The 27,137-nt window shown below is 46.4% G+C and overlaps 1 protein-coding gene and 1 long non-coding RNA gene across 4 annotated transcripts in view; both read right to left on the minus strand.

Annotated features, from left to right (window-relative positions):
• Positions 1–27,137, minus strand: part of Ido2 (indoleamine 2,3-dioxygenase 2) — a 44,733-nt gene that overhangs the window by 12,276 nt on the left and 5,320 nt on the right. For 2 of the 3 annotated variants that reach the window (XM_050146741.1, XM_050146740.1), the window contains exons 2-7: positions 19,008–19,103; positions 13,372–13,491; positions 10,950–11,068; positions 9,315–9,329; positions 8,019–8,118; positions 6,737–6,854 (exon numbers count right to left, since the gene is read on the minus strand). In XM_050146741.1, coding sequence (XP_050002698.1) covers positions 6,737–6,854; positions 8,019–8,118; positions 9,315–9,329; positions 10,950–11,068; positions 13,372–13,491; positions 19,008–19,103 — 568 coding nt within the window. Of the gene's footprint in view, positions 1–6,736; positions 6,855–8,018; positions 8,119–9,314; positions 9,330–10,949; positions 11,069–13,371; positions 13,495–19,007; positions 19,104–27,137 lie in introns of all 3 variants that reach the window. The other variant, XM_050146742.1, reaches the window with a different exon arrangement.
• On the minus strand, positions 1,808–6,727 carry LOC126504424 (uncharacterized). The gene is made up of 2 exons (XR_007592588.1): positions 3,578–6,727; positions 1,808–2,677 (listed from the first exon to the last, which is right to left on the minus strand). It is a non-coding gene; the product is annotated as an uncharacterized lncRNA (long non-coding RNA).

Raw genomic sequence — 27,137 nt, forward strand, 5'->3', positions numbered from 1 at the left:
AAAATCTACCATGAGGAAATTGCAATTCTTAACATCTATGTGCTGAACACAGGACACCAAAGTTTATAAAAGAAACGCTGTTACAGCTAAAATCACATATTGATCTACCTCAAGGGCCAACTGTATATACACTCTTGGGCCTATACCCAAAGAACACTTCATCCTACCGCAAGGACACTTGCTCAACCATGCTTACTGCTGCTCTATTCATAATATCCTGAAATTGAGAACAACCCAGATGTCCCTCAACAGATGAATGAATGAGGAAAACATGGTGCATTTCTGCAATGGAATATTACTCAGCTGCTAAAAAAAAAAAAAAACCCAAAACCATGAAATTCACAAGTAAAAATCATCCTGAGTGGGGTAACCCAGACCCAGAAAGATAAATATAGTATGAATTCACTTATATGTGGATATTAGTTGACAAGTCAATAGTAACCAAGCTATGACTGGCTGAAGCACAGAGGTTAGGTATAGTCCAGGGAAGTAAATAGACTAGTTACAGGTGGATGGGTGAAGAGGACTAGACTAGGAGAATCAAGTGGGGATGGGAGGGAAAAGGAGGGCGGGGGAGGGAAGACAGAGAGAGACAGTTAAAATTAAGGGTCATTGAGAGAGAGTTTAGAAGCCTAATACAATAGAAGTTTCCTAAATTACAGACATATNTATATAGACAATCTAAAGGAAATCACCAAATAATGGGGGACACAGAGCCCCAAGTGGACATCTCTTTTCATCAAATCCTGTACTGGGATTGGGTTACATCTAATTGATTGTTGGCCAAGGGGGTCCCATGGGAGCCCCCAAACAACCCATGTTGTTGCCAAGACTACAGTCTGCTCTCCACAAACTGACAAGCCGCTATTGCTGAGTGAGCATGGAGAAGTCAAGCTGGTGCCTACATAGAGCCTTCACCCCTTGTGTGCCAGCATCTTTTGTGCAGGAAGGTACTCTGCAGGCTTCCAAAGGAGAACCATAAACAGGCCAGTCACAAACCCATCCCCTGATCTACACTGTGTCCTGCCTGCAAAATATGCAACGGCAATCGCAGCACAAAGCTTGTGGCACAATTAACCAGTATCTGATACTTAAGGCCCACCCCACAAAATGGAACCCATACCCAACACTGCTTGGGTGACCAAAAGCCTGAAACTAGATAGCCCAGGGACCTAGGGAGAAACCAAATAATATTGGTCTAGAAAATAAAAACAACAACATCAACAAAAACCCTCAGCAATAAATGGACTACTAATGGCATGCTGCTGTACTCAAAGACCAGTGCCTTGCCCATCTATCATTAGAGAGGCTTCCTCCTGCAGTAGACAGGAACAAATACAGAGACCCACGGCAGACATTATGCGAAGAGTGACAGACCATGGAACATTCAGCCTTGAATGGATTTTGATGTCTCCATCAAATGCTTCCTCTCAGGACTCAGGATACCCCATGGAAGAAGGGGCAGAAAGAGTGTAAGAGCCAGGGAGCACGGAGGACACCAAGGAAAGCAGTCTTCTAACTCAACTGGATTAACGCACACGGACTCACATAGACTGAGGCTGTGTGCACAGGACCTGCAGGGGTCTACACAAGATGGGGTCCTAGAAAGGAGGAGTGGACACATGCCCCCCGTCCCTAATCCAAAACCTATCTCTAGCCGATAACCACTCATAAATGAAAACTCAGCTTTCTCTGAGGGGGTTGCCCTGGGGAAACAAACCGCTCTTAAGGATAGGCTGCGATTCCCGTAGTAGACGGCCAACAGAAAACAGACTCGGGGCATCTTTGGAGGCTCATTGCCTCATAATGCCATGTCAGAACTTTTCTCTTTTTTTTTTTAAAGTTTATATTATTTTTTATTTTAGTTTTACCTTACCTATTGCCTTAGGTACGGTCTCTATTGCTGTGATAAGACACTGTGACCGGAGCAGCTTGGAGAGGAGACAGTTTGTTCGGCTTATGCCTCCACATCACAGCACTGCTCCTCATCAGGACAGGAAGTCCAATATTGCAGAATCCTGGAGGCCTCAGGCGATGCAGAGGCCATCGAGGGGTGCTGCTGACTGGCCTGCTTTCTTATAGAACCCAGGGCCATCCACTAAGGGATGGCACCACCATCAATCACTAATTAAGAAAATGCCCTACAGGTTTGCCTCCAGCTCAATTTTATGGAGGGATTTTTCTCAATTGACCTGTGACCCAGAAGTATAAGGCAAATAACCTTCTTCCTCCCCAAGTTGCTCTTGAATTTGGGTCTTCTGAGAGCCAGAGAAAGCAAAACAGAATGGAGCTATAGATATACATATAATATACATATACATATATATCTATAGATATAGGGGTGTGTGTGTGTGTGTGTGTGTGTGTGTGTGTGTGTGAACAGAGGGTTGGTTGTGAATACAGGGCATATCAAAGCTAGCCAAATCAGAGAGAACTGTGGAAGCCGGGCATGAGGGAGAAACACTGGGTAAGCACCTACCGAGCGTGCTCAAGGGCCTGCATTCCATCCCCAGTAATGCAGAAAACAAAACCAAACCTCCAGCTGGCATGTTTTTAGGTAGTTTGATCCAGTACACCCCTTAGAAGTCGTCTGTTAAGATTAAAAACTCCTCAGCGCATGGAGAGCTGCCTTGGGTGTGTGTATTGTTATCCTTGCTGTAACCCCGACGAAAGCAGCCTGGGAGGGAAAGGGGTTATTTCATCATATAGCTTATATTCCGTTACAGAGGAAGGTCAGAGCAGGAACCTGGAGGCAGGAACTGAAGCAGAAGCCACGGAGAAAATGCTGCCTACTGGCTCGTTCCTTCTGGCCCGCTCAGCCTGTTTTCTTACAGCAGCCAGGCACGCCCACATCAACCATTAATCAAGAACATTCCCCACAGGCTTGTCTGCAGGCCATCTGAGGGAGGCATCTTTCTCAGATGAGGGTCCTCATCTCAGATGAACCTAGCTTGAGTCATATTGACAAAAAAAAATTACCCACAACAGTGGGTATACGTTTTCCTACCTAATGCTGTTTAAACATGATCAAAGTAGAATTAAGTCAATGAAACTGGATTTAAGGAAGCATTTAATAGTTTGGGTACGTGCAGGCTAAGTAATCAACCCACCAGTGAAGGCGAACTTTAGAAACAGAAACACAAGATTTATCAGATTTAAACTAACAGGGAATTTCCATGTGATAATTTTCCAAATGGATTTGGAAAAAGAAATGTTTACAAACTAAAACTCAAAAGTTCTTTGACAAAATTAGATGATCAAATCGGAAGAGTCTAACAGCAAAGGCTCACAGTAGGGGCCCCACCTGTCTCCCTCCTCAGGGGACATCATCCAGCACTTTCTCAGAGGGGACATTTGATTGCTCGCTCCCATTAAAGGAGACGTTCTACCTATGTGTGTGCATGCCTGTGTGCAAATGTATGCATAATGTAGGAGGTCAGAGGTCAATGTTGGGTATCACCCCCAGCCCACCTCCTTTGAGACAGAGTACATTGAGAGTCTGAAGTGTGATTAATAAAAGCTCAGGGTCAGAAATTGAAGTTCAACCTAAAGATCTGAAAAGCAAAACAGCTCTTACCTCAGCCTCAGTCTGAAATTTTGATCCTGCCTCCTGAATCTCAGTGTGTGTTGAGAGCTGTTTCCTCCCCTTTTATAATCCTCCCCGGGGCTGGGATTAAAGGCGTACACCACCGTGATTAAAGGTATGCACCATCTGGTTTCTTTGGCAACTAGTGTGGCTGCTGGGATTAAAGGTGTTTGTTACCATAATCTGGTCTGTAAGGCTGGCCAATGGTTCTGTTCTACTCTCAGATCTTCAGGCAGTCTTTATTTATTAAAATACAATTGAAATGCCACTATAGGAGTGCAGCTCACGGATTCTACTACACTGGCTGCCGTGAGCGCCAGGATCCTCCTGTCCCCCTCCCCAGCTCTAGGATCATAAGCATGAACCCCTCTCCCAGTTGTTTGCTCAAGTCCTGGGGATGGTTCTATCTTAGTTAGGTTTCTATTGCTGTGAAGAGACATCATGACCTTGACAACTCTTATCAAGGAAAAACATTTAATTGGGGAGCTTACAGTTTCAGAGGTTTAGTCCGTTATCATTGATATGGTGGCATGCAGGCAGACGTGGTGCTGGAGAAGGAACTCAGAGTCCTTCATCTTGACTGGCAGGCAACAGGAAGTGGTCTGAAGCCCTGGGCATGGCTTGAGCATCTATGAGACCTCAAAGCTCACCCCACAGTGACACACTTCCTCCAACAAGGTCACACCTACTCCAACAAAGTCACATCTCCTAATAGTGACACTCATGAGTTTTGGGGGCCCGTTACATTCAAACTACCCCAGAGATTCAACTCCTCATGTTACACAGCTGGGGCTTTACATCTGAGCAATTTCCTCAGCGCCTAATAGAAAAAATTGTCAAGTGAGTCAGGCTGAAGCCAGACCTTCTGGTAAAACCGAAGGAAAAAAGGGAAATAAATAAATATTTTCTGGAGAAAAATACACAGCTCGAATTTTCTAAGGAAGCGTTGATTCTCAGGGGCATGACCTACTAGCTAGCTTCAGAATCATGCTTGGAAGTGATTTAAAGACTTGAAACCCCAAAAATATTTTGGCTATCCAACAGGCCCCCAAATTCCCACCCAGGTGGGTCGCATAGGTAAGACAGCCCTCCAAAGACAGTCACACAGGTTCACAGTGCTTAAATGAAGCGGGTGATGACAGGTTGAGACGCCTATGGCTAACATGTTCAGAACTCTGGTGGCCTTACGGGGAGTTTGACTATGAAAACAGTGGTCTAATTTTATTGTTTCAGCTGTTTGTGAGCACTGTGGATAACAGCTGTGTTAAGCTGGGCAAAGGCCTGGGGACTTGGCTTGTAGTGAAGTGGGGCCTCTGATGTCCACAAAAGGCATTTTTACCATACCTGCATGCCTGGGGGGAGGGGGAGTAAACCCAGAATGCTTGCTGAAGTTGGGCTCTGAGAAGAGTTGGATTGTCTGGTAGACTCTATTTGGGGGGCTGAAAGAAGAGGGGATCTACCCAGCTAAGTTATCCATATCACACACGAAAATTAGCAACTACAGATGATGCGCTGCCCAGGGGATGGGCACGCACCCCTGCCTGTGCCTCCCAGCCTTTGTTCTTATTAATAGCATCTCTCTATTGTGGCACGGCCAGCCAGTCCCATCCCAGTGACACTGAGTGCCAAGGTATCTGCAGAGGGCAAGGGAGTGGTGGCCTGTTTCTGTCCCACAGTGGGCTCAGCATGGAAGACTCCTCTGAAGGCCCATTCAGTCCTTAGCCGTGTGTCAGCCTCCTTGTGTGACTTGCCATTGTCACTCAGCTTGGTGGTACCAGGATTCTTGTGTTCCCCATGGTGTCTCAGCACTCAAGATGGGAACTCGCAGGCCATTTCTGGGTTCGATGTTCTCATTACTGCTGTTTTGGTTGGAAGAATGTCAGAGGCAGGGGTACATCCTCCATCCTGACATGAGAGGAGTGTCTGGCCACACTGTGAGGGGCTCATGGGGTGTCATGGGGGATGCTATTGTCGTCTTTGGAGAAGTGTGGACCCGGGTTCCCTTCCTTCCTCCATGTATGTAGAGACCTTGAAAATCCCATTGCATTAGGAAATTCGTCTTGGGATCAAACAGAGCCGAAGGGAAGGGGTCCATCTGGGAGCTCTCCAGGTCCTCAGACCTCCTGCAGAGGATCATGAAGGTCCTTCTGGGCCTGTAACATGCTCAAAAAAACAGTTCTGAGAAGGCTGGGATTAGACACTACAGTGCATCTCTGGAGCACACAGTGTGAGTGACTCACTGGAGAGTCTCAGAACCTTTGCTAAGTTCAACTTGGGACTGGGGGGGGGGCATCTTGGCAAAGCTGCAATGTATGTCACTAACTGGGGAGCACTTTGGGGACCAAATAATTTGTCCATGAGAGCTTTAAGATCGGATCCAAGGAACTGGGAAGTGGACAGGAAGTGTGTGATCCTGTGGCCTCCAGGGTGACAACGCAGAGCCTGGGATGACCCCATTTATTTATACTTTTCTTTCCCACCCTGTGCCCTGTCGACTGGATTGTTCCTCTCATGAAGTCAAGACTCGGGGGAAAGGGTGTTTTACTCTGTTTCTCACACAAAGGGACCTCACACGCCTCCCTCGAATCTGCCTTAAACACCCAGCAAGCACAATTGATAGATTTCTGTGTTCAAGAAGATTGAAAGAGCCAGCCAGATGGTTTGCACCTCAAAACGGAGTCGTCCATCAGGGAAGGGTTGTCATTTACGCCTTCCTTTGGCAGCTTCTGCGAGCACTGGCCACAGAAGACTAAAGGAAGGCTCAGGTGTCTCAGGACCCACAGAGAGGAAAAGCCAATGAATCTGGAGGACTTGTGGACACCTCCACTGGACAGCCCTGTGCCCTGTGCCCTGCGCCCTGCATCCTAACCAGAGAGACTGAAGCACAACCAACCAATATTCTCCTTGTAACCCCATCCAATCTCCCAGGCTTCTGCATAAGCTCAGCATACCAAAGACATATCTGAACCCCGAAGAAGGCAAACAACCCCACTCACAGGAAAATATACAGAACAATTCTGCAAAAAATGTTTCTACCGCCTGAAAAATCATTCTCTGGTTGACTAGCGCCATCTTGTGGAAAGCTGTACCATCATCACTTAGGGCCCCGCCCAAGTCCAGGCCGCTGGAGGCTCCACCCAAGCTTCTTACCGTGCATTTGGGCCAAGGCTTTGGTCATGTCCTGGATGGAGAGTCTCAGCTGCTGCAGGGCCTGGAGCAGGGTGTCCTGGTTGTGTTGCAGAAGAGCCTCCACTCCCCGAACCAGGGCCTAGGAATGAGATCCATTTTCTCAGTTCACGACTTTCCCTTAAAGTCCAAGGAGTAGGCAATCCCAGGGCAGCGGCCCACACTTCTGACACACCTCTGGAGCCTAAGTCTGGACATCAGGGCCCTCAATGCTAGTATTTCCTCACTCGCTTTGGATTTCCCATGTCATGGTCATTCCTAATCCGGCCTCCCCAGCCGGGACATCCTCCCCACAGATCTGTGTGACATCAGACAGGTTTCTGAAGACTTCCCAGTTCCACAGCTCTGTCGGCCCAGATGCCCTCCTTGTCTTAGACTGACCTCAGCTAAACCGATGGACTAGCATCAGCTGCTGAATCTCCCAGGGGACCCGTGGGCGAGACAAAGGGATGAGGACGGAAGTGGCCACAGGATTTCACTACCGTGTGGGCATGTGGCTGGAACCTGGGACTAAGTTCCTGCTTGACCATGGAGCTACACCCCTGGCCCTGACTTTCACTTTTGAGAGTGAAAGATTCTGCAGTAATTATGCCCTGACTGGACACTCTATTGAACAGCAGGCATCCAATAAAACCATAAACCACCCTAATCTAGAGATAAAGGTGAGATATGAAAGCTCCCGTCTAGCAGGGAAAGTTCCTTGCTAGAACCCAATGGCACCTGAACGGGGCAAAAAATGAATTTTGCAGCCCCCAGGGCTGAATCACCTGGGTGACTGCAATGATGCCTGCGCTCTGGAAGAGGTCATTTCTTCTGCACATTTACAGAGTTACTCTCCTGTAAGAAATTCACACACACACACACACACACACACACACACACGCCCTCATATCTTACCTCAGCTGCCATTTCTGTGGGGAAGTTTGCCTGACCCTTCAAGCATGCATTACTTTCACCTTCTCCTCACAGAACAGCCTTTTTCTTTCTAGCCTCTGTGACTCCAGCTGCTGCAGGACCAGGAACTGTGACAGCCAGCTCAGCGGGTGTCCGCACACCCTGCTCGCGGTGCCTGTGTGTCGACGGAGGACTGGTTTGCTTCGTGCTACAGGGACGCTGACACCAAGATCCCTTCCTTTGTGTTTGACCAAGTAGGAGAAGGCCTGTGTCTTTTCCTCGTGGAGGAAACCACCTCGGGGAGAGGACAGTGCTTGGCTGAAGGTGAGAGACTGTGGAGCGAGAGGATTACCTTAATGCCAGGCGCGGCTGCCTTCTCCACCAAAACGGTCACCAGTACGAAAGCCTGCAGGCTCTCTCCCCCCGGAAAAGAGACGATGGTTTCCAGGTTACTGGAAGAAAGAGGCCACCAGGAAGGAAGGAGACCATGTCAGTTAGAGCCAAGCTCCCCTGACCTGAAGTCTCTGGGTGTTTACCGTGGCCTTGATGATCCTTGACCTTTGCCCCAGTGAAAGAGTCATGGGAACCAACCATGTTGGGCAGTTTTTAGCAAGAGGTTTCTGGTCCTTCAGGATTCTTGTCTTAAGGCTAAGGGGTCTTGGAGCTAAAGGTACTGAAACCAACTGTGGTTCAGGGGAGTAAGGCAGCTTATCTTATCTAGAGGTATATAAATGATTATTTGTGGCCAGATTCAGAATAGTTTAAGAACTTAACCTAGTCCGCTCCCCCTTTTGGTGAGGCGGGGTCTTACCATATTTCATATTGTCCTCCAACTCACGATCCTCCTGCCCCTGCCTGGCAGATGTGAAGACTATGGTTGCGTGCCTCTGAGCCTGGCTCGAGTTCTAACCAAGCAGGAGATGCTGCCACAGAACGGGGCTGGAAGACTCTCAAGAGGGGCCGTCTCTACTCAACCTGACATCTGACCATCGGATTCCTATCTAACCCGATCTACAAAACCCAAAGAAGTCGCTCCGGGCAGCTGCTTCATCTCCAGCAAATATGAGCGAAACCAAGACTCGAACCCCAAAAACAGCAAAGCAGATGGGGGTCACGCATTGCCATTGGTTCAGCATAGGTATGTCAGCTTGGGAATGATGTCTTCACCTCCCACCTGTACCCTTCACAGAGTTGAAGGGGCCGCACACGCAGTGCAAGAGTGGCTTCCCTGCTGGCTTTGCTGCCCAGACCAGACCTGCCCTCAAGGGCTCCAGTCCACCGGATGGCAAGGGCTTTCAAGGGGACTTTCCTATCACTGATGTCTGCTTGCATCTGGCCTTTCACAAACAGGGTACACAGATGAGAAAGCCCTGTGAGACCGTTAGGCTCCGCCACAGACTCATAATTTGCTGTTTTCTTATACTGCACTTTTTATTGTAGACATATGGTTATGAAAAATTAATCCCTTTACCCCTACAAGGTAGCCTTCCTCAGAGCTAATGCTCGGACTACTGAGTTTTTAGCATATTTCTTTGCCTTTTCATGAGTTCTTTCATGATGCTGTGCTGTCCACAGAGCATGCCACGCCTCCCCTGTTGTTTCCTCAAAAGCCTTGAAAGGCGGCAGTGGTTCTAAAGAGACAGCTTACCTGATTTCCCATGGTCTGATCACATTCCGGTTATCGGCAATGACAAAGAGAACAAGAAAAGAACAACTCGGTTGGTGACCAGAAATAATTCTTTGGAGTCCCCGGTACCCAGGCTCACACCCTCATTGGCAATGCCCATGCATACGTACTCATCGGGCACACCTAGGACACCACGGGTTGTGATTGGACAAAGAGCCACTGAGTGACAGCGCGAACAGGACCTCAGCTCTTGGTGCCAGTGCCCTGTGTCTGCGCAGGCGCGCACTCATTCTTGCCGCTCTTTAGCTGGCCCTCGCCACAGCCCCACGTTAGTTACTCCGATCCTACCCACCTGTTAGATCAGCTTCTGCCCCCTCGCCTAGCTTTCCCCACTGCTCTCCTGGAATTCCAGAGATCCTGTTTGTGTTGCCGCTTTGGCCCGATATTGAATTGCGTCGGGAGTGTTTCGCTTCCCTTTCTTTCATTTCTGCAAAGCCCTAAGCTCTGTGTAGACATCTTAGAAGATGTCAGGAATACGTTCACCTATAAGGACGACTGGGGAGCCCTGGTCCTGCACCTCACTTGCTGGGACGCTAACTTCTCGTGGTTGCTTTTGACCTTCTCAGCCCAGAGCAGACACATCCCCCTTTCAACTTTCTTCTTCCTTTTCCCTTGAATCATAAATCCAGCTCAGTCAACACAATGCGGTCACCACAATAATCCATGTCCATAATATTTATTATCTCACTCATTTCAATTGACTAATCCTAGGCTAGGTTTGATAGCTTTCAATGCATACCAGTTTTTTATTACTGTAGACTTGGTCAAAGATCAAGCCATGGCTACCTATAACCATCATGCCAAGAAAGATCTCTCTCTATCCAGCTCAGCTTCTCCTTTGTGGTTTTAATTTACCACAAAAGTAAACGCTGCCTTGTGTTTACAAGCTGAAATAAATTTTACTATGAAAATGAAGTTTCCACGGATTTGTTTGCTTGTTTAAAAGTTAGAAGACAAACGCTTCTAGGCCCAACTCAGCTGTGAAGTGGAGCAAACTAGGTGGAATCAATGGCATCCATCAGATTCCCACACACCTAGAATCATTCGTTCATAACCAGATTGATCACTCCTGGACTCCCAATTCTGACCTGACTTGAATGGAGGGCAGAGGAGGGATACACCATGTGCTGAGAAAAGAAAGAAAGAAAGGAGAGAGAGAGAGAGAGAGAGAGAGAGAGAGAGAGAGAGAGAGAGAGAGAGNGAGAGAGAGAGGAGGGAGGGAAGGAGGGAAGGAGGGAGGGAGGGAGGGAGGGAGGGAGGAAAGAAGGAAAGAAAGAAAACAACAACAACCAAAAATCCCAGCACAGTGTGTTTACACAGGAGGCTGAACTTCAGAAATCCAGGTGTGAAGTAGAAGCAACAGGAAAAAAGCATCTGAGGCCAATGTGTTTAGAGCCCACAAAGAAGAAACATCTGCAGTTTAAGTGTATCCACTCTTTCATGGAGCCGTAGAGCAAAGGATGAGTGTGAACACACAGCTCACTATAAAGCAGTCCTAAGCCCGTGAGCCTTTTTATCTGCGGACAGCTGAAGTTCCAGGTCCTCCCAATCCTGAATCTCAGTCCATTGGTGTCTGATGAACCTTTCCCTCCTTACCCTTCTGGGTTCCTTTTGGTCCAGTTTGTCAGCACTAGGTCAGAGTGGACCAGGATGGGAGGGAGCCCCAACTTCCTGGAGACTTCAACAAAAGGAATGGCAAGAGTTCTTGGCAGCACCTTCAGGACAGGAATGCAGACAATCTGTATATTCTATTGGCAGAGGAAGTCACCACGGTTGCCTGTGATAAGCAACCTGGGGACCAATGAGTTCCCTGAGTATTCCACATCTGGACCCTACAGACTTCCTGGGAGAGACCCAGTGGGAATACTGTCTATGAGAACACATGGCAAGAGATGCAAAATTCAGAATTGGAGCATATGTACACACAACGCACAGAACCTCTGAAGACTATATAAAGTAAAGCATCACCAAAACGTTTAGTTAGAGACCTAAGAACTAGCAATGTAAATTGATCTTTATATAGATGATAGATTATAATATATATGATAGATAAATAGATATGTGATAGATAGATAGATAGATAGATAGATAGATAGATAGATAGATAGATAGATGATAGATAGATAGATGATAGATAGATAGATGGTAGATATGCAGACATACAGATAGATACAGGCATTGATGCCTACGATACAGAAATGGAAATAGAAATGTAGATGTAGGGTGTGAAAGAGAAACTGATACAGAATAAGAGACAGAGAGACAGAGACAGACAGACAGATATGGACAGAGAAACAGAGATGGGTGAATGTAGGCTCATTCACGCCAAGTTGAACGTGCAGAAGTCAGTGGACAACTTCAAGTGCCGACCCTCACCTTCCAGCTGGTGTGAGACCCAGTGGTCTCTTGTTTACTATTGCCATGCCAGTTTTCACGTAGGATCTGGGGACCAAAGCGCCAGTGTCAGGCCTGCTTGGAAGTCATTTACCCACTCAGCGGCTCCCCAGCCTGGGGCCAAGGACAATTTACAGCCCTGCATCTGCCGTTCTTCCTTTCTCAGAGCTGGGAGAGAGGTGTGTTGTAGGAAGGGAACCATTGCGGAGTTTGCAGAGCGTGGAACTCAGTGGCAAGCTTCTGCAGGATGTGAGGGCTGGGGAGGACGGGAAGAAGTGAAGTGGTCCCTCATTTGGGGGATCAGGGAAGACTTACAAAATATAGGTAAGGGTCATGAGACTGGGGTGGCCTTGGGGGCTGGATGTTGCTTCCCTCACCCCTTCTCGAGCCCCCCTCCTGATTCAGGGGGACAGTTTAGGGAGCATATGGCAAAGGAACTCATTACGATGTCACTAGCCTAAGTTTTCAAGTCTTCAACACTGGACATTAGACACTAGAGCTCTGAAGATGAGGGGCAATATTCTGCCGTGTTGGAATCAAGAGGAGCTGCCCTTTCCTCCCAGGCTCTCTTGTTTCCTTGTGGGACAAGAGACGTGATGAGCCTGGCAAAGCATTGCTCAGGCTTCTCACACAACGGGGCTGTCCTGGAATAAGAGTAACACCTTGATTTCTGGGAAAGAGAAACTGAGGAAAGGGGAAGAGGAAATAACTGGCGCTCCTGTTGAATGGTGAAGTACTAACTCAGCACGCAGAGGCCCTGGATTCTATCCCAGCACTGTCAGCCAGAACAAACAATACAAAGGAGGGGCTCGATACTGGACAGGGTGGCGCGTGCCTGTAAGCCCAACACTTGGTGGTGAGGCAAGGGGATCATGAATTTGAGAACAACTTAGAAAGTCCTAAGACTAGGACTTGGACTACTTTGTAAGACCCTGACTCAAAAAAAATGGTTAAATAAAATTAATAGACTTTTAGAAAGGAAGGAAGGAAAGGAAGGAAGGAAGGAAGGAAGGAAGGAAGGAAGGAAGGAAGGAAGGAAGGAAGGAAATGAAAGGTAGATAGAGAACTGGAGTTTGATGCCCTAACAGACAGACTGAAACTAGAAAGTCACACAGAGCTAGATAAAGGACTGATAAATGAACAGCAGGCTGGGCAGAAAGTGGTATTAAGGAAATAAGGAAGTGACCACATCCCTATGTGTCACTGGGGGAAAGCCATCTGTTTCAGTTACTCTGGTCTTCCCACTGTCCTCCAGCTGCTCTGGGCAAAGGAATTGACCTTGAACTTGGGACAGCTCCCTGGATGACTGGACAACAGGGTGATTATGACAATCATAATAACCGATGTATTTGAAAATGAAAAAAATGATTCAAGGTGTTTTATGAGTTCCTGGGATCTAAGGAAGCTTGTCCCACATTTTTGGAATGGGGGTGTCAAGAGCCTTTTTAACTGGCCATTAGTCTAAAAGAAAATCAGCTCTATAGGAGGAGGGAGAAAGTCCTAACCCTTTTCTTGCCTTCTTCTGATTTTTTTTGAAGACTGTGCAGTGGAACCTCGGACTGGTGGTTTGATACTTGGTGCAGGGACCCCAGGATCACCTAATAGGCCTCTTCTTACCCCTCACCTTTGGGGGCTGGGTCTCTCCTTCTTGCCAAACAAATCCCATGGTGATAGCGGCCAGTACCAGGTGTGCGAGGCGTTGCTCACGATGACTCTTTAGGAACCTGCAGTCCAGGAGGGGCATCTACTGAAGAGATGTTAAGATCAGTAGCTGAAGCACTAAAGGGTGAGAGACTAAGGCAGGGATTCCGTGACTTGAGGGTCCTGCAGCTATTGGAGCTGTTTGGCTTTCAACAAACATCTAAATAGCTTTGTGCTTAACCCAGCGATGCAATGTGGGAGATGCCACGTCCTAGGGTGCCAGGACCTGATCTCCATCTGTCGCTTTGAGGGTCGCAGAGTAAGCATCGACGTTGATCTAAGTACTCCCCCCCCATACTGGCCTCATCATATCTGCTGCCCCCTGCCCCCCCCCCGCTGCGTGCCCCCCCCCCCTTAACCTTGTAACAGCTTTGAAAAGAGTAAGATCCAGTGGGCTAGGGATGTAAATTCCCTACTAAATCATGGCTCAGCTGGGTATAAGGCTTGCTCTGGGCCCTGGTAAATTACCCACAACCCAGCAAGATGAAGTGGCGGGGCTTTCCACCCAGCTCCGTCCCCACCTCGTCTCGTGGGAAACCCCAACTTCTGGTGACACGGAAAGGTCACCCTGGAAAGCGGCGCCAGTATGCAGTCGAGCCACGCCAGCTTCCTTATCTAACCCGGGTGCCATCTGCTCATCGCTCATCCCTTTGGCACTCTGCATTTCGCTCCCTTTGCCCCACAGGCGCCTCAGAAGGCGGGCACCACTTGAAGCTGCTGGGAACCCTGGCTCCCTAGGGGTGGGATGGACCGAGACGGGGTGCAGAGCCCTTCCTCTTATCGCCGCTAGGGGGCAGGGTCTGCCTGCGGTTGTGGTGGTGCAGCCAATGACAGTAGTTACCTGGTACTCGCTACAGGACGCTTCATTTAACAGTGTCTGAAATATGACGTTGATCCAAAGGACAAGACTGTCGCAGAGGCATTTGCTAACGTCACAGAATCAGGAAGGAATGAGACCGTTCTGCGGACTGACCACAGCCCAGCTCCCTTGAATCACGAATCACAGGTTTTATTTGAAAATTTCCAGCAGCCACAGTTTTTTAAAGCAACAAAGAAGTAACATTAATTTTTAAAAATGTACTTTGTTGAGTCACTGTATAAAACATATATTTATCATGTTCAAACTCTTGAAAAATCTGCTTTGTCTCCTCATTTTGTCTCAGCTGTTGAAGGAGGCACCTACAGGACAGCCTCGGTATAAAGGAACAATGTCCTTTGGAACAATGTTTTCTGAACATTGCAGGGTTGCTGGCCTCGCCTTCTAAACATACAGATGATTCAAAAGGAAACTATAGAAACTGAAAGGGAAACGCTATCCCTTTGCCGTCACGAACAGCCACTGATGGCTAGGGACTACACACCCTTTATCTAGCATTTGTTTGTTGTTGGAAAGGCTGCTTCTTTAGCTCCACGTTGGTTTGCTTGTGCAAACTTGATGTTTAAGAAAGGCTGCCATTCACTTGCCTTATTGACACCTCTTACTGTCCAACTGTAATCTCCATAAGAAGCAATGGTGTCTCTTTAAAATGCATGTATATCATATATAATTATATATTATAATAATGATAATAAAATATATTATATATTATAATTGTATATACTTTTTATTGAACTATATACTTTTCTCCCATATCCTCCTTCCTCCCCCACCTTCAGCCCTCTCCCAAGGTACCCATGCTCCCAATTTACTCAGGAGATCTTGTCTTTTTCTATTTCCCATGTAGATTAGATCCATGTATGTCTCTCTTAGTTGTCCAGGTTCTCTGGGATTGTGAATTGTAGGCTGGTTTTTCTTTGCTTTATGTCTAAAAGCCACTTATGAGTGAGTACATATGATATTTGTCTTTCTGGGTCTGGATTACCTCGCTCAATATGATATTTTCTAGATCCATCCATTTGCCTGCAAATTTCAAGATGTCATTATTTTTTTTCTGCTGTGTAAATGTACCACATTTTCCTTATCCATTATTTGGTTGAGGGGCATTTAGGTTGTTTCTGGGTTCTGGCTATGGCAAACAATGTTGCAATGAACATAGCTGAGCACATGTCCTTGTGGCACAATTGAGCATCCTTTGGATATATACTCAAAAGTGGTATTGCTGGGTCTTGAGGAAGGTTGTTTCCTAATTTTCTGAGAAATTGCCACACTGGTTTCCAAAGCTGCTGTACCAGTTTGCACTCCCACCAGCAATGCAGGAGTGTTCCCTTTCCCCCACACCCTCTCTAGCATAAGTTGTCATCAGTTTTGTTTTGTTTGTTTGTTTGTTTGCTTGTTTTTATATTGGCCATTCTTACAGGTGTAAGATGGAATCTCAGAGTTGTTTTGATTTGCATTTCTCTGATGACTAAGGATGCTTAGCATTTCCTTAAGTGTCTTTCAAGCCATTTTAGATTCCTCTGTTGAGAGTTCTCTATTTAGGTCAGTACCCCATTTTTATTGAATTATTTGTTATTTTGATGACCAATTTCTTTTTGGAGAACAGCCCTCTGTCCAATGTGGGGTTGGTGAAGATCTTTTCCAATTCTGCAGGCTGCCGTTTTGTCTTGTTGACCGTTTCCTTTGCTTTACAGAAGACTCTCAGGTTCATGAGGTCCCATTTATTAATTGTTTTTCTCAGTGCCTGTGCTGCTGGGGTTATATTTAGGAAGTGGTCTCCTGTGCCAATGCATTCAAGTGTACTTCCCACTTTCTTGTCTATGAAGTTCCATGTGGTTGGTTTTATGTTGAGGTCTTTGATCCATCTGGACTTGAGTTTTGTGCATAGTGATAGATATGGATCTACTTGCATGTTGATATCCAGTTATGCCAGCACCATTTGTTGAACATGCTTCCTTTTTCCCATTTTATGTTTTTTGCTTCTTTGTCAAAAATCAGGAGCCCGAAGGTGTGTGGATTGATATCTGGGTCTTTGATTTGTTTCCACTGGTTCTCCTGTCTGTTTCTATGCCAATACCAGGATGCAAAAAACACCTTTTTAAACTTACAAATTGTTGAGAGTGGCTGTAAACTGCCAGGCACATACATATCTGTGCACACCAAGTGTGTAAGCATACTTTATAACCATAAAATGGGCTCTTTGGCATCCATACCATACCTGGGATGGAGCTGATATTAGAAATTTAGTGTGCTGGCCCAATGTCTGATGTCACATGCTAATTATACTTTTTAACTGCCAATTTCTCCCACTGAGTGGAATATATATTACTGCTGTTTATGGGTACACTGCCTCCTAAGGGCATTATTGGATTGCGTACTTAACCAAATATCATAAGACGTTATTTAATTATTTATTTAACCTGGCTAATTTAATCTCAATATTCTTTTCTCAGAACGCAGTAGATACTCAAGGGCTCTCCCACCCAGTTGTGCAGCCCTGCCCACCTCAACAATGAAGTGCTGAGTATTCCCGCGACACACCGGGCACTTGTGCACAGCACTGAAGTGCTGAGTATCCCCGAGACACACCGGGCACTTGTGCACAGCACTTCTCGAGCCTATTGCAAAGCATCCTCTGCTACAACATCTAGCGGGATGAATGCGCATAAGACAGGCTATTTGTTTCTCTGCAGAATGGAAAGAGTCTTTTTGAAGAAAAAACCTACAGTTCCGGCATCCGGGAGGCTGAGACAAGAAGACGCCAAATCTGAAGCCAGCCTGGGCTACTGTTAAGACCCTCTCAGAAGGTAAACATGCATGTCTTTATTTCTATCATTTACATAACTATAAATGATAAGCACACATCCACACGAGCAGATGTTCAATAATTGTGCACATATAGCCTACCATACACTTTCTGTCGCTCGGTGAACCATACGGCAAAGATGCATAAGAGTGGCAGAGAGACACATACACGTGCCTGGCCTCTTAATAGCTGTGCGTTTTCATTTACTTAACAGACATGTTTGTTAAGGGAGATTCAGGGGGGGGGCTTCACCTTTTATCCTTTCATCTTTTATTTTTTAATTGCTATCGCTATTTAAAATGCCTACGACAAACAACCTTGTATATTCATTTTTAATTTGTTTTGAGTGAGTATTTTTGCAAGATGGAGTCATACAAATGGACCTGCGGCACCAAAGCACATGCGTATTTAACATCTCCACTGATGTGGGTACCTTGCTTGTTACACAGAGCTGTCCTGTGGCTAGTAACTAGCTAATCAACACAAAAGAGGGTGGGCGAGGACAGAAGCCTTGGTTTGTGGGTTTCGTCGCATTGGGAGACCTTCCCCGCCAATGCACATCTAACACTTTTGTGGGTTCTGGTTTTCGGCTATAGACAGAAGCATGAGGCATTCCCTTTCAGAGTGAAACATCCTGTGAGGAGTTTGGAGGGACAGTGTGTAGGTGCTTCAAGCCCACAGCTTGATTCGGGGTAGTGTGCTCACTGCAGGTTTTCTCAGGGGTCATAGGTCAGCGTTAGTTCTTTCCTGATAGCAGTCTCCATCATGTTTCCTTCCTTCGATGTTTCTGTTAGGATAGTGTGTCCACAGTGTGTGAGAACCACCTCTGCGAGCCCTTTCCCAGCAGGCTTTGCATGAGCTTTGTGCAAAAATAAAAATAAAACAACTTGGAGCTGTATTTTCTTGCATGGATCGGTTTCAGTGCTCAGCTTCAATGGGTGATGACTGGGTTTGGGTGAGGGGGTGTTTATCTAGGGTGTTACTGGGGCCAGCTGCCCATCCTCATTTCTGATTGTCCCATGAGGCCATTCGATTAGCTCACAATTAGACGTTAAACACCAGCAAACAAAGTCCTGAAGGGTGGAGGGCTGTCTCGTAGCTCTGAAATCCTACGGCTTGCTTTCTTGTAAATGTGGACAAGAAAGGGAAGGTCCTGTGCAGATGTGGGTGCTGTTACACGGCAGGAGCTGTGAAGGGGCGCTTACAAAATCCATCGATGCTCACCACAATAAGACGAAGGCTTCCTCCATTTCTCAAACAAGGGAGCGAGATTAGGAGGACCTCTCCAAGTTCGGTGCCTACTATGAAATTTCTGAATCAAGACATTTTCTCCTAGTATGCCTTCTAGAGGGGGGGTGGTCCAATTCTCCCAGGACCGAGATGTCAGACTCTTCTGTATCTGCCCCCTCTGTCACAGATGTACCTCATATATGTGCATGCAAATTTTAGTGTGATGTTTATGGATTTCATTATTTCTCCAGAGCCGTGACTGACCCTGAATTTATAAGTCAGAAAGACTTTGATTCAGCCAGAATATCACACGCTATATCAATGTTATGTTACTTGATAAGAACAAGGTAACCCACTCAGAGGTGGCAGATCACCCATGCATATCTTCCTATTTCCCCTTCATGTATTTTAAATGCTCATCTGTGATCTTTTTCATGCAAACACGTTGAAGACTTGGTGTGTTGCAGGTGTTGTTTGGTGCAAGGTAAGGAGGAGAGATTTGAGGACAGTCTCAGCAGCAATGATCGGGCTCCCTTTACCAGGTCAATGGTCCTAACTCCCACAAATCCGGGAAGGGAAGAGCTGTGAAGACGGAAGGAGGGTGACGGGAAGGGGGCGGCGTGAAGAGAAGAACAAAACAATGTACCTTGTACACGTGGGCCCGGAGCTGGCGGCTCTCGATTAAATGAGGAAGTTCACTGGCGATTTCCATCCAAGACCTGTACTGCTCGGGAAGTTCTTTCTGCGTTTCAAAGAGAAACAGCTCAGTGTTGTAGATCTCTCTGGACAGCAGCTTCAGAATACTCTTTGGGAGAATTCGAGTCAGCCCACGTGTGCAAACAGAGCACGCGACAAGCCTGGCCTGAGGCTAGCCTAGCTGCACAGATGTGCAGATGACAAGAATCTGTGCTCACACCATTTAGCAAGGGAGGGGGAAGTGCAGGCAACGGGGTCCTGCTGCAAACCACAGGCTCTTGTGGGTATAAGGGCTTGGGACTCTGCAGAGAACAGAAGTGGTTAATGCCTCACCTGCTGAGGGAATAAAAAGGGACTTTTTCACAGATTCATTATCATATCATGCGGCCTGGTTTTGGAGTCCAAAAGTGACTTTTTCTTTTCTTCATTTTTGCCTCTTTGTATTTTTAGTCTTTTGAGACAGAGTTTTGCTACGTAGCCCAGGTTAACCTTGAACTCAAAATACTCTGCATCAGCCTCGCAAGTACTGGGTTGTGGGTATAAGCCCTCAAGTCTATAGTTTTATTTTTATTTTGAGGAAGTCTGTGAATTGCCCAGGCTGCCACTGACCTCGCAAACCTCCTGCTTCAGCCACCAGCATAGCTGAATTACAGGCTTGAGCCACCCGGTCTTGGGGCATCTATTTCTGTGAGTCAGATTGCACTGAGACCCATCCGCTCCCGTTTGTCTGTGGCAGCTTTTGCATGCAAGCTGTAGCGCTGGGAAACTGCAGCAAAAAAAGCTGCATGCTATGCCCAGGAAGTTAACTTGGCCTGTCAGAAAATGTTTGCCAAACCTGGATGGAGCCCAATGGCTTTTCAGTGAGCCGGTTGTCTGAATTCATGTATGGCCACTGAGCTATGGAGAAATGAGTTGAAGACCGACCACCGACCGTGTGAACAGAGTGACTGTGTGACGGGTGCAAACACAAGGAGGAAATGCAAGCAGAAGGGAGAGCAGACAGAAAGCTAGTTCTCAAAGGGCGGGGCTTACACGTCTGTAGACATTAAAGCTGTGTGCCTAGCAGTGTGAGGTTCAGAGGGAAAGTCGCTAAAAGGGAAACCAGAGCCCACGTCGGGCACTTCAGAAGCTTACGCAAACTGAAAGAAGAAGAAAGTCTAGATTAGCACCCCGGGGAGTGTTTACAGGGTGGTTATAGTAATTGACTCTCTTGGCACAGATAACGAGAAAGTTCTGAAAGTTCACTGAGCCATAGAGAAAGATCACATGGAAGTCAGAATGTAAGAGAACTTGAGGAAAGGTAATAACCAGAAAATCAAAGGCATCGATATAGAGTTAAAAATAAGGCTACCCAACGGGGCAGTGGAGGCACACACCTTTAATCCCAGCACCTGGGAGGCAGAGGCAGGCGGATCTCTGTGAGCTTGGGGTTAGCCTGGTCTACAAGAGCTAGTTCCAGGACAGGCTCCAAAGCTACAGAGAAACACTGTCTCAGAAATAAATAAATAAATAAATAAATAAATAAATAAATAAGGCTACCCCTTAGCCACAAAGCATCAGAAGGAAGTGCGTGCTGGTTTCTCTAGTTGTTGTTGCTGCTGCTGTAGAACTTGAGGTCAGGGTCTCAGAAGCTGAGTTCACATGCTCCTGTGTTAGGGAAGTGTGGGAGTATGCGGCTGAACTTCTTAGGAACCATATTAGTGGAAGGAAACCTGCTTTCCCCGAGGTCTTCTAAGTAAGTGCAGCGAGCAGTTCATAGTCTGCTGCGAGGAGCAATGGGAAGGAGGGGGGCAGCAGGGCATGGAGAAGGGACGAAGGAGCCTGGAGAAAAGGGAGCTGCATCCTTGAGGGATGAGGAAGGAGGGAGCTGCATCCCGGCAGAAACAGAAGCAGGAGCTAGCGGCTTGGCTTCCGGGAGGCCCCGTTTCTCAGCTCACTGGAATGAAGTCAGCCCATTCAGACAAGTGGGCGGGACTAGAGAGGGGTAAACATTGCACTAAGAATGGGGGAGAGGAGTGGGGGCTACCCTGAGCATCGTGACATGGCCAGGAAGTTCGACAGTACATATTTGGAGAAGTAGAGATCAACAAGAGACCCACATATCGCTTGGGGGGGGGGGCTTTTCTCATGAACACCTGCATCTCCCAGGATTCTGTGCTCAAACTCCTGGTCAACCTGCAACTACAGAATTTCCAACATCTTGCCATAAACTCTGAAATGTCTGGACTTTAATTAGTCATTTCTTTTCTTTCTTTGACTCTGCAGTAATTCTAAACTGGAAGCCTTGAATCTAACTACATCAGGAAGGATGGTTGTAGCTCCTTAAAGATGGCGGTGTTGCTGGGGAAGACTGGCATCAGACTCGGTCATTAGCCTCGTAACTTGCCTATGACTTGCCTACTTCTAGGAGGCAGAGTCTATGCTGATCCACTCACCCTCACCCCATGCCAGCCAGCCTTTGTCCCGGGCAGAAGTCACTGATGGTGTCCTGTTCTCCAGGAGACAGCTACAGGGGCAGAGCTGAAGAGAGCTGAGTTGAAACCAATGTAAGAAAAGAATAGCAGGAACAGAAGCAGAGGCTGGTCGATTGCTCAGGAGCAGAGCACTTGCCTAGGGCTGTGAGCTTGACTCTCACCCTTAGTGCTAGAGAAAGAGACAGAGAACAGATAAAGACTGATAAGTAGATGGCAGAGAGATAGAAGATAGATAGATGACAGATAGATGTATGATAGAGATAGACGATAGATAGAGATAGATAGATAGATAGATAGATAGATAGATAGATAGATAGATGATAGATGGATGAGATAGATAGATAGATAGATAGATAGATAGATAGATAGATAGATGATAGATAGATAGATGATAGATAGATAGATATAGATGGATAGATAGATATAGGTGGATAGATAGATAGATATAGATGGATAGATAGATAGATAGATAGATAGATAGATAGATAGATAGATAGATGATAGATAGATAGATAGATAGATAGATAGATAGATAGATAGATAGATAGATAGATAGATAGATAGATGTGATAGATAGATAGATAGATAAATAGATAGATAGATAGATGATAGATAGATAGATGAGATAGATGAGATAGATGGATAGATAGATATAGATGGATAGATATAGATAGATAGATAGATAGATAGATAGATAGATAGATAGATAGATTTATGCAGATAGACCTGTGAACTGGTTATTTCATCTCACTGGTATGATCCTTGCATTTTAGAACAGACTAGCATACCTTCTGTTTATCCTGAAACAGAAAAGCACACATGTGAAGTCAGGAGGACTCAGATGCCCCCCGGAGTGGGCAAGACTGAAGAAAAACTGTCACTAACTATTACCCATACCTTCCCTTCCTTGGCACCTAAATAAGGACTCCCCCACTCAGAGTTAAATTAAGCCCGACTGGATCTGTGAGAAACCTTAAACAGTTTATTTCTTAGTAGTGAGACTCTAGGCTGCGGCCTGGTTTTCCCGTTAGAACCCAGAGAGCTGCTGCCTCTTCATTTCCAAAGTCTCGTGTTTGGACTCCAGCAAACAAACACAGCCAGGGAGCCGTCCAAGTGTGGTCAGAGACCACAATACCTGTGTCCCTTGGGGACTGTCCAACCCACAGACTCTTGGCCCTCAGCCCAGGCTTATACTCCACTCTAGAGGAGCCCTGCAGCCAGGGACCCCCAGCTGACGCTGACACTGCCTGAGGCGATGTCTCCCTCAACCGCAGGTGTTGCTAGGCTCCCTAGCCTCTTCAATTCTTCCCTAGGAGAGTACTCAACACCCTCTCAAACAGTGCTACAAGCCATTTACAGTGCATTCGGCCTGCCAGCCTTTCCATTAGAGACCGAGAAACGCCCAGAATTAAGTCAGTTGCTCTTCCCTGCAGGATTTCATGCTGCATTGGTGACAATAGCAGCAGGCAAGGGTCTCATTAGGGCGCAGGCGTCCTCTCTGATGTCAGCTCGTACCCTACCTGTCGCATTCATTTAATTGATTACTTAAACTTTCTCCCCCCCCCCTCGAGGGATGTGCCTTAGCCCTTTGATGTCTGAGGTCTAAGGTCTCTAAGTTCCCCTCAAGTCTGGTTGTCCGGGGAATTTGTTTTACAAATTCAGACAGACTGTTTTATGTCCCCACACAGCACCAGGGAGCCCAGAATCAGCTACGAGGGCCGTGTAGAGAGGAAGATAAAGACCTTTGGGGCCTCTGGGATCTGGAATTTTCTGAAGTCCACTGGGCCCTGGAAGTTTGTCAGACACCTACAGATTCCCCATGATGGGGCCCGTTAGTACTTGTGAGATGACATAGAATGTGGTCTGGTTAGTCCCTGACTGAAACCTAAGGTCTCTATGAAGCTGGGCGTGATGGGAAGTATTAGCTCATTGAAGAGCACCTGCCTAACATGCAACAACAGCAAAGAGTATCATTAATTAATTAATTAATTAATTAAAAGGCCAAATAAACAAAAAATAAGAGTGCTTTCAGTGCAGGGGGTGGAAGAGAAGCCTCAGAACCGCCAAGCTGACCTAGAGAACTTCTGCCCAGCTGTAATTTAGTTTCCTTTTTATAACGAGGGAGCCATAAGCTGGAGGTGGCTCTTCAGGTAGGTTGATCAAAAATAGCTGGGTCTCGGATAAAGGGCCAGAGCAGGTGCTAAACACCTCTAACTTCATTATAATAAATGCCACATCGCACGCTCCATGACACTCTGGGTAACATCATAGTTAAGAGTTGCTAAGGGAATGGCCAGAAAGAGCCATAAAAGTTAGGAAAAGAAGGCTAGAACCACAGGTAGAATGAGGACCTGAGTTCATCCCGGGTCTCACGAGGTGACAGGAGAGAACCAGTTCCTGGGACAGTTGTCCACTAACCTCCAGAACTCCAGAAGCCCCACTGTGGCATCTGCGCTCTCTCTCTCTCTCTCTCTCTCTCTCTCTCTCTCTCTCTCTCTCTCTCCCTCCCTCCCTCCCTCCCTCTCCCTTTTTCTCTCCATCTAGTCTCAGAAAAGAACTGAAAATGTCTCCCAGTATTAAACCTTTTAGTTACTAGCCTATCCCTAACCCTGCCCCATCTCTTTGATCCTATGCCTGTTGCCACACCAACTCCAGTGTCGTCTGTGTGACATGACATATGTCATTATGCCGGACGAGAGCTACATGTCCCATGGGACTAGGCTTCCTGGAGGTCAATGGCAGATAGCCTGGTATTGGCCGCCCTTGGGGCACAGACGGGATTCTCAAGTAGCTGGCTATGTGGGATATGGGCTTTTCACAATCTCTTTTATAATAATGATTTATACACACACACACACACACAAGACAAGGATCATTCTCTTCAGGAACAGCTCTGGGATAAGGAAACACAGTATGGGAATGTATAAGACTACAGCAGAACCTTTGTCATACACAGGGTGTATGATGAGCAAGGGAATAGATGGGTTAATGTTGATGGACAAAGACTGTTATATTATACTTTGAACTTTATGGATAGGCTTGCTAGATCCCAACCCCCATGATGTCTGCTGCATAAGAAGGTACTAAAAAGTATAGTTCAGCAGGTGCAGAGAACTGATTAGCTATATTTGGTCACTAGATGAAATAAAGGGTTAGAAAGAGGAAGGGCCTTGATAGCGATAATGAGACAGAAACTTTCTATTCATAAGATGAAACCACTTGTCTGAGGCTTACATTCCCAAGGACAAGATTTCCTCTTCTGAGGATGCTTTATGTCTAGCACCTGTTCTTGATAATATACTTTTCTTAACTATCACTGATGTGACTATAAGAAGCTTTCATACTGTGCCAACCAATGACACATGACCTTCTGATTTGTTCTTTGTTTGAATACTATATAATGAAAACATGAATTCAGTAAAATCGCAGCAGATTCCAACCACTCTCTTGTGTGTTGTGCTAACGGTGCATTGAAAAAGCACAAACTCTCTAAAGTAAGAAGAGTGCCCCGTTATCGCCCTCCCGTCTAGAATGACAGCGCCTGGAAGGTTCCAGTGTGGGTTGTGTTTTTCCTGGTATGCTACGACCTGTACAGCACCCGGATCCTTATCAATTTGTTACTATGCTAGTTTTAAAATTCTAGTTTTCTGCAAGTTCGAAACTCCTTTCACAAACGTTTAGACATTGAATTTTTGTTTTGAAACAAAACGCCACTGTGTAGTCCAGGCTAGACTGAAACTCAGTGTATCCCAGCTAGGGTGTCCTCAAATTCAGGAGAATCGCCCTGCCTTAGCCTCCTAGCCTGTGATTCCAAGCCATTCATTGGATTTTGTGTGTGTTTTAAATAACCATTTGTAATGGAATAGTCAAACAGATCTATAGTTCATTCATTTTCCTGGTCTAAAACCATACTTGGAAAATTCCTCTCTTCTCGAAGCCATTTCTTTACATTATTTCTACTCGTACCAACGCTTGCCTTTCGTCCATCTGTGTTTGTATTATGAGACCCCTGTTCCGTGGTCCCCGCAATGGAAACCCAGAAAGTAAAACAGTTAATGTTGATTGTCAACTTGACAGGCTCCGGAATCGCCAGAAAGACAAGCCCCAGGCATGCTTGTAAGAGGTTATCTGGAGCAGACTCACTGAGGTGAAGACGTATCTGAACTGTGTGTGTGTGTGGCACCATTCTGCCATTTGGGACCCTAGACTCTATACCATGGAGACCCCTACCTATGAGGTAGCAACCATCTCTCTCTGACTCTTGGCTGTGGATGCAACTTTGCCAGATGCCGCATGACCTCCAGCTCAAGCTGCCACAGCCTCCCCTCATGATGACCTTGTACCCTTGAACTGTGAACCAAAATAACCCCTTCTTCCTTAGGTCCCTTTTTTCAGGACATTTTGGTACAGCAACGGGAATAGAGAACCGAAGGCTAAGACTCGGAGAGGTTACCTCTCCCTGTGTGGCGCATGTGTTTGGTGGCCCAGCCAAACCCCTTCTGACACGTGTTCACAGAAACCTTCCAGTCTGAAGTTTTAAATGCTTCTTGTCTTTCATTCAAAAAAACAAAACAAAACAAACAACCAAACATGGGGACATGGGGTGAACAGAGATAATAAATAGTCTTTGGCCTCTCTCTCTCTCTCTCTGTCTCTCTTCACCCTTCCTTCTCCTTCATTTTTGGTGTTGGAGACACAGCCTCTATCCTCAGCCCCAGAGTGCTGGGATTTCAGGTGCACACCACGACACACAGACTCACATTTCTTTCCTCATAGCAATAAATGTCCCGTCTTATGCTTACTTATCTTTCAAAGTAAACTTAAAGAAAAAAAAAACTTTACAAAGTTCTACATACAATATAAAATGTGTGCCAAGAATATACTTAGATCGTTAGTGCTGAAGAACCAGAATCGTGGACTTGATTCAGAGAGCCCACGAGTGCCATTGTGAGAAGGGATGCTGACATAGGTTTGCCAGGCTAACACACAATCAAATGCGTTACAAAGCATTATAGCCACAAGCCATGCATTATATTTTCTTAATCTCTGTATTATATAATTATATAATTAATGATAATGATAATTATTATTGAGACAAAGTTTTATTATGTAGCCCTGGTTGGCCTGGAACCCACTATGTAGGCCAGATTGGCCTAAAACTCACAAAGATCTACCTACCTTTGTCTCCTGAGTGCTGGGGTTATGTGCTACCATGCCCACCAGCTGTACCGGTTAGTTTTTGCCAGTTTGACACATGTCAGAGTGGGCCTCATGGAGGGATTGCCCTTATCTGGTAGGCAAGTCTAGGGCATTCTCTCGTTAGCGACTGATGTGAGAAGGTCCAGCCCACTGTGGGCAGTGCCACCCCCTGGGCAGGTGGTCCTGGAAGGTATAAACAGGTAGCTGACCATGAGAGTAAGCCAATGAGGAGCACTCGTTCAAGTTCTGCTTCAGTTCCTGCAGTCAGAGCCCTGCTGGAACTCCTCTTGTGTGATCTCTTGTGATAGGGATTTATAAGCCAAATAAACCCCATTCCTCCCAAAGTTGCTTTTGGTTGGTGTTTTATCACAGAAACCAGACACAAACTGGAACACCCTCTGAGTGAG

The sequence above is a fragment of the Alexandromys fortis genome, unplaced genomic scaffold (assembly GCF_014885135.2).
Source record: "Alexandromys fortis isolate MF-2015 unplaced genomic scaffold, M_Fortis_MF-2015_v1.1 scaffold_55, whole genome shotgun sequence".
Classification (NCBI taxonomy): Eukaryota; Metazoa; Chordata; class Mammalia; order Rodentia; family Cricetidae; genus Alexandromys; species Alexandromys fortis.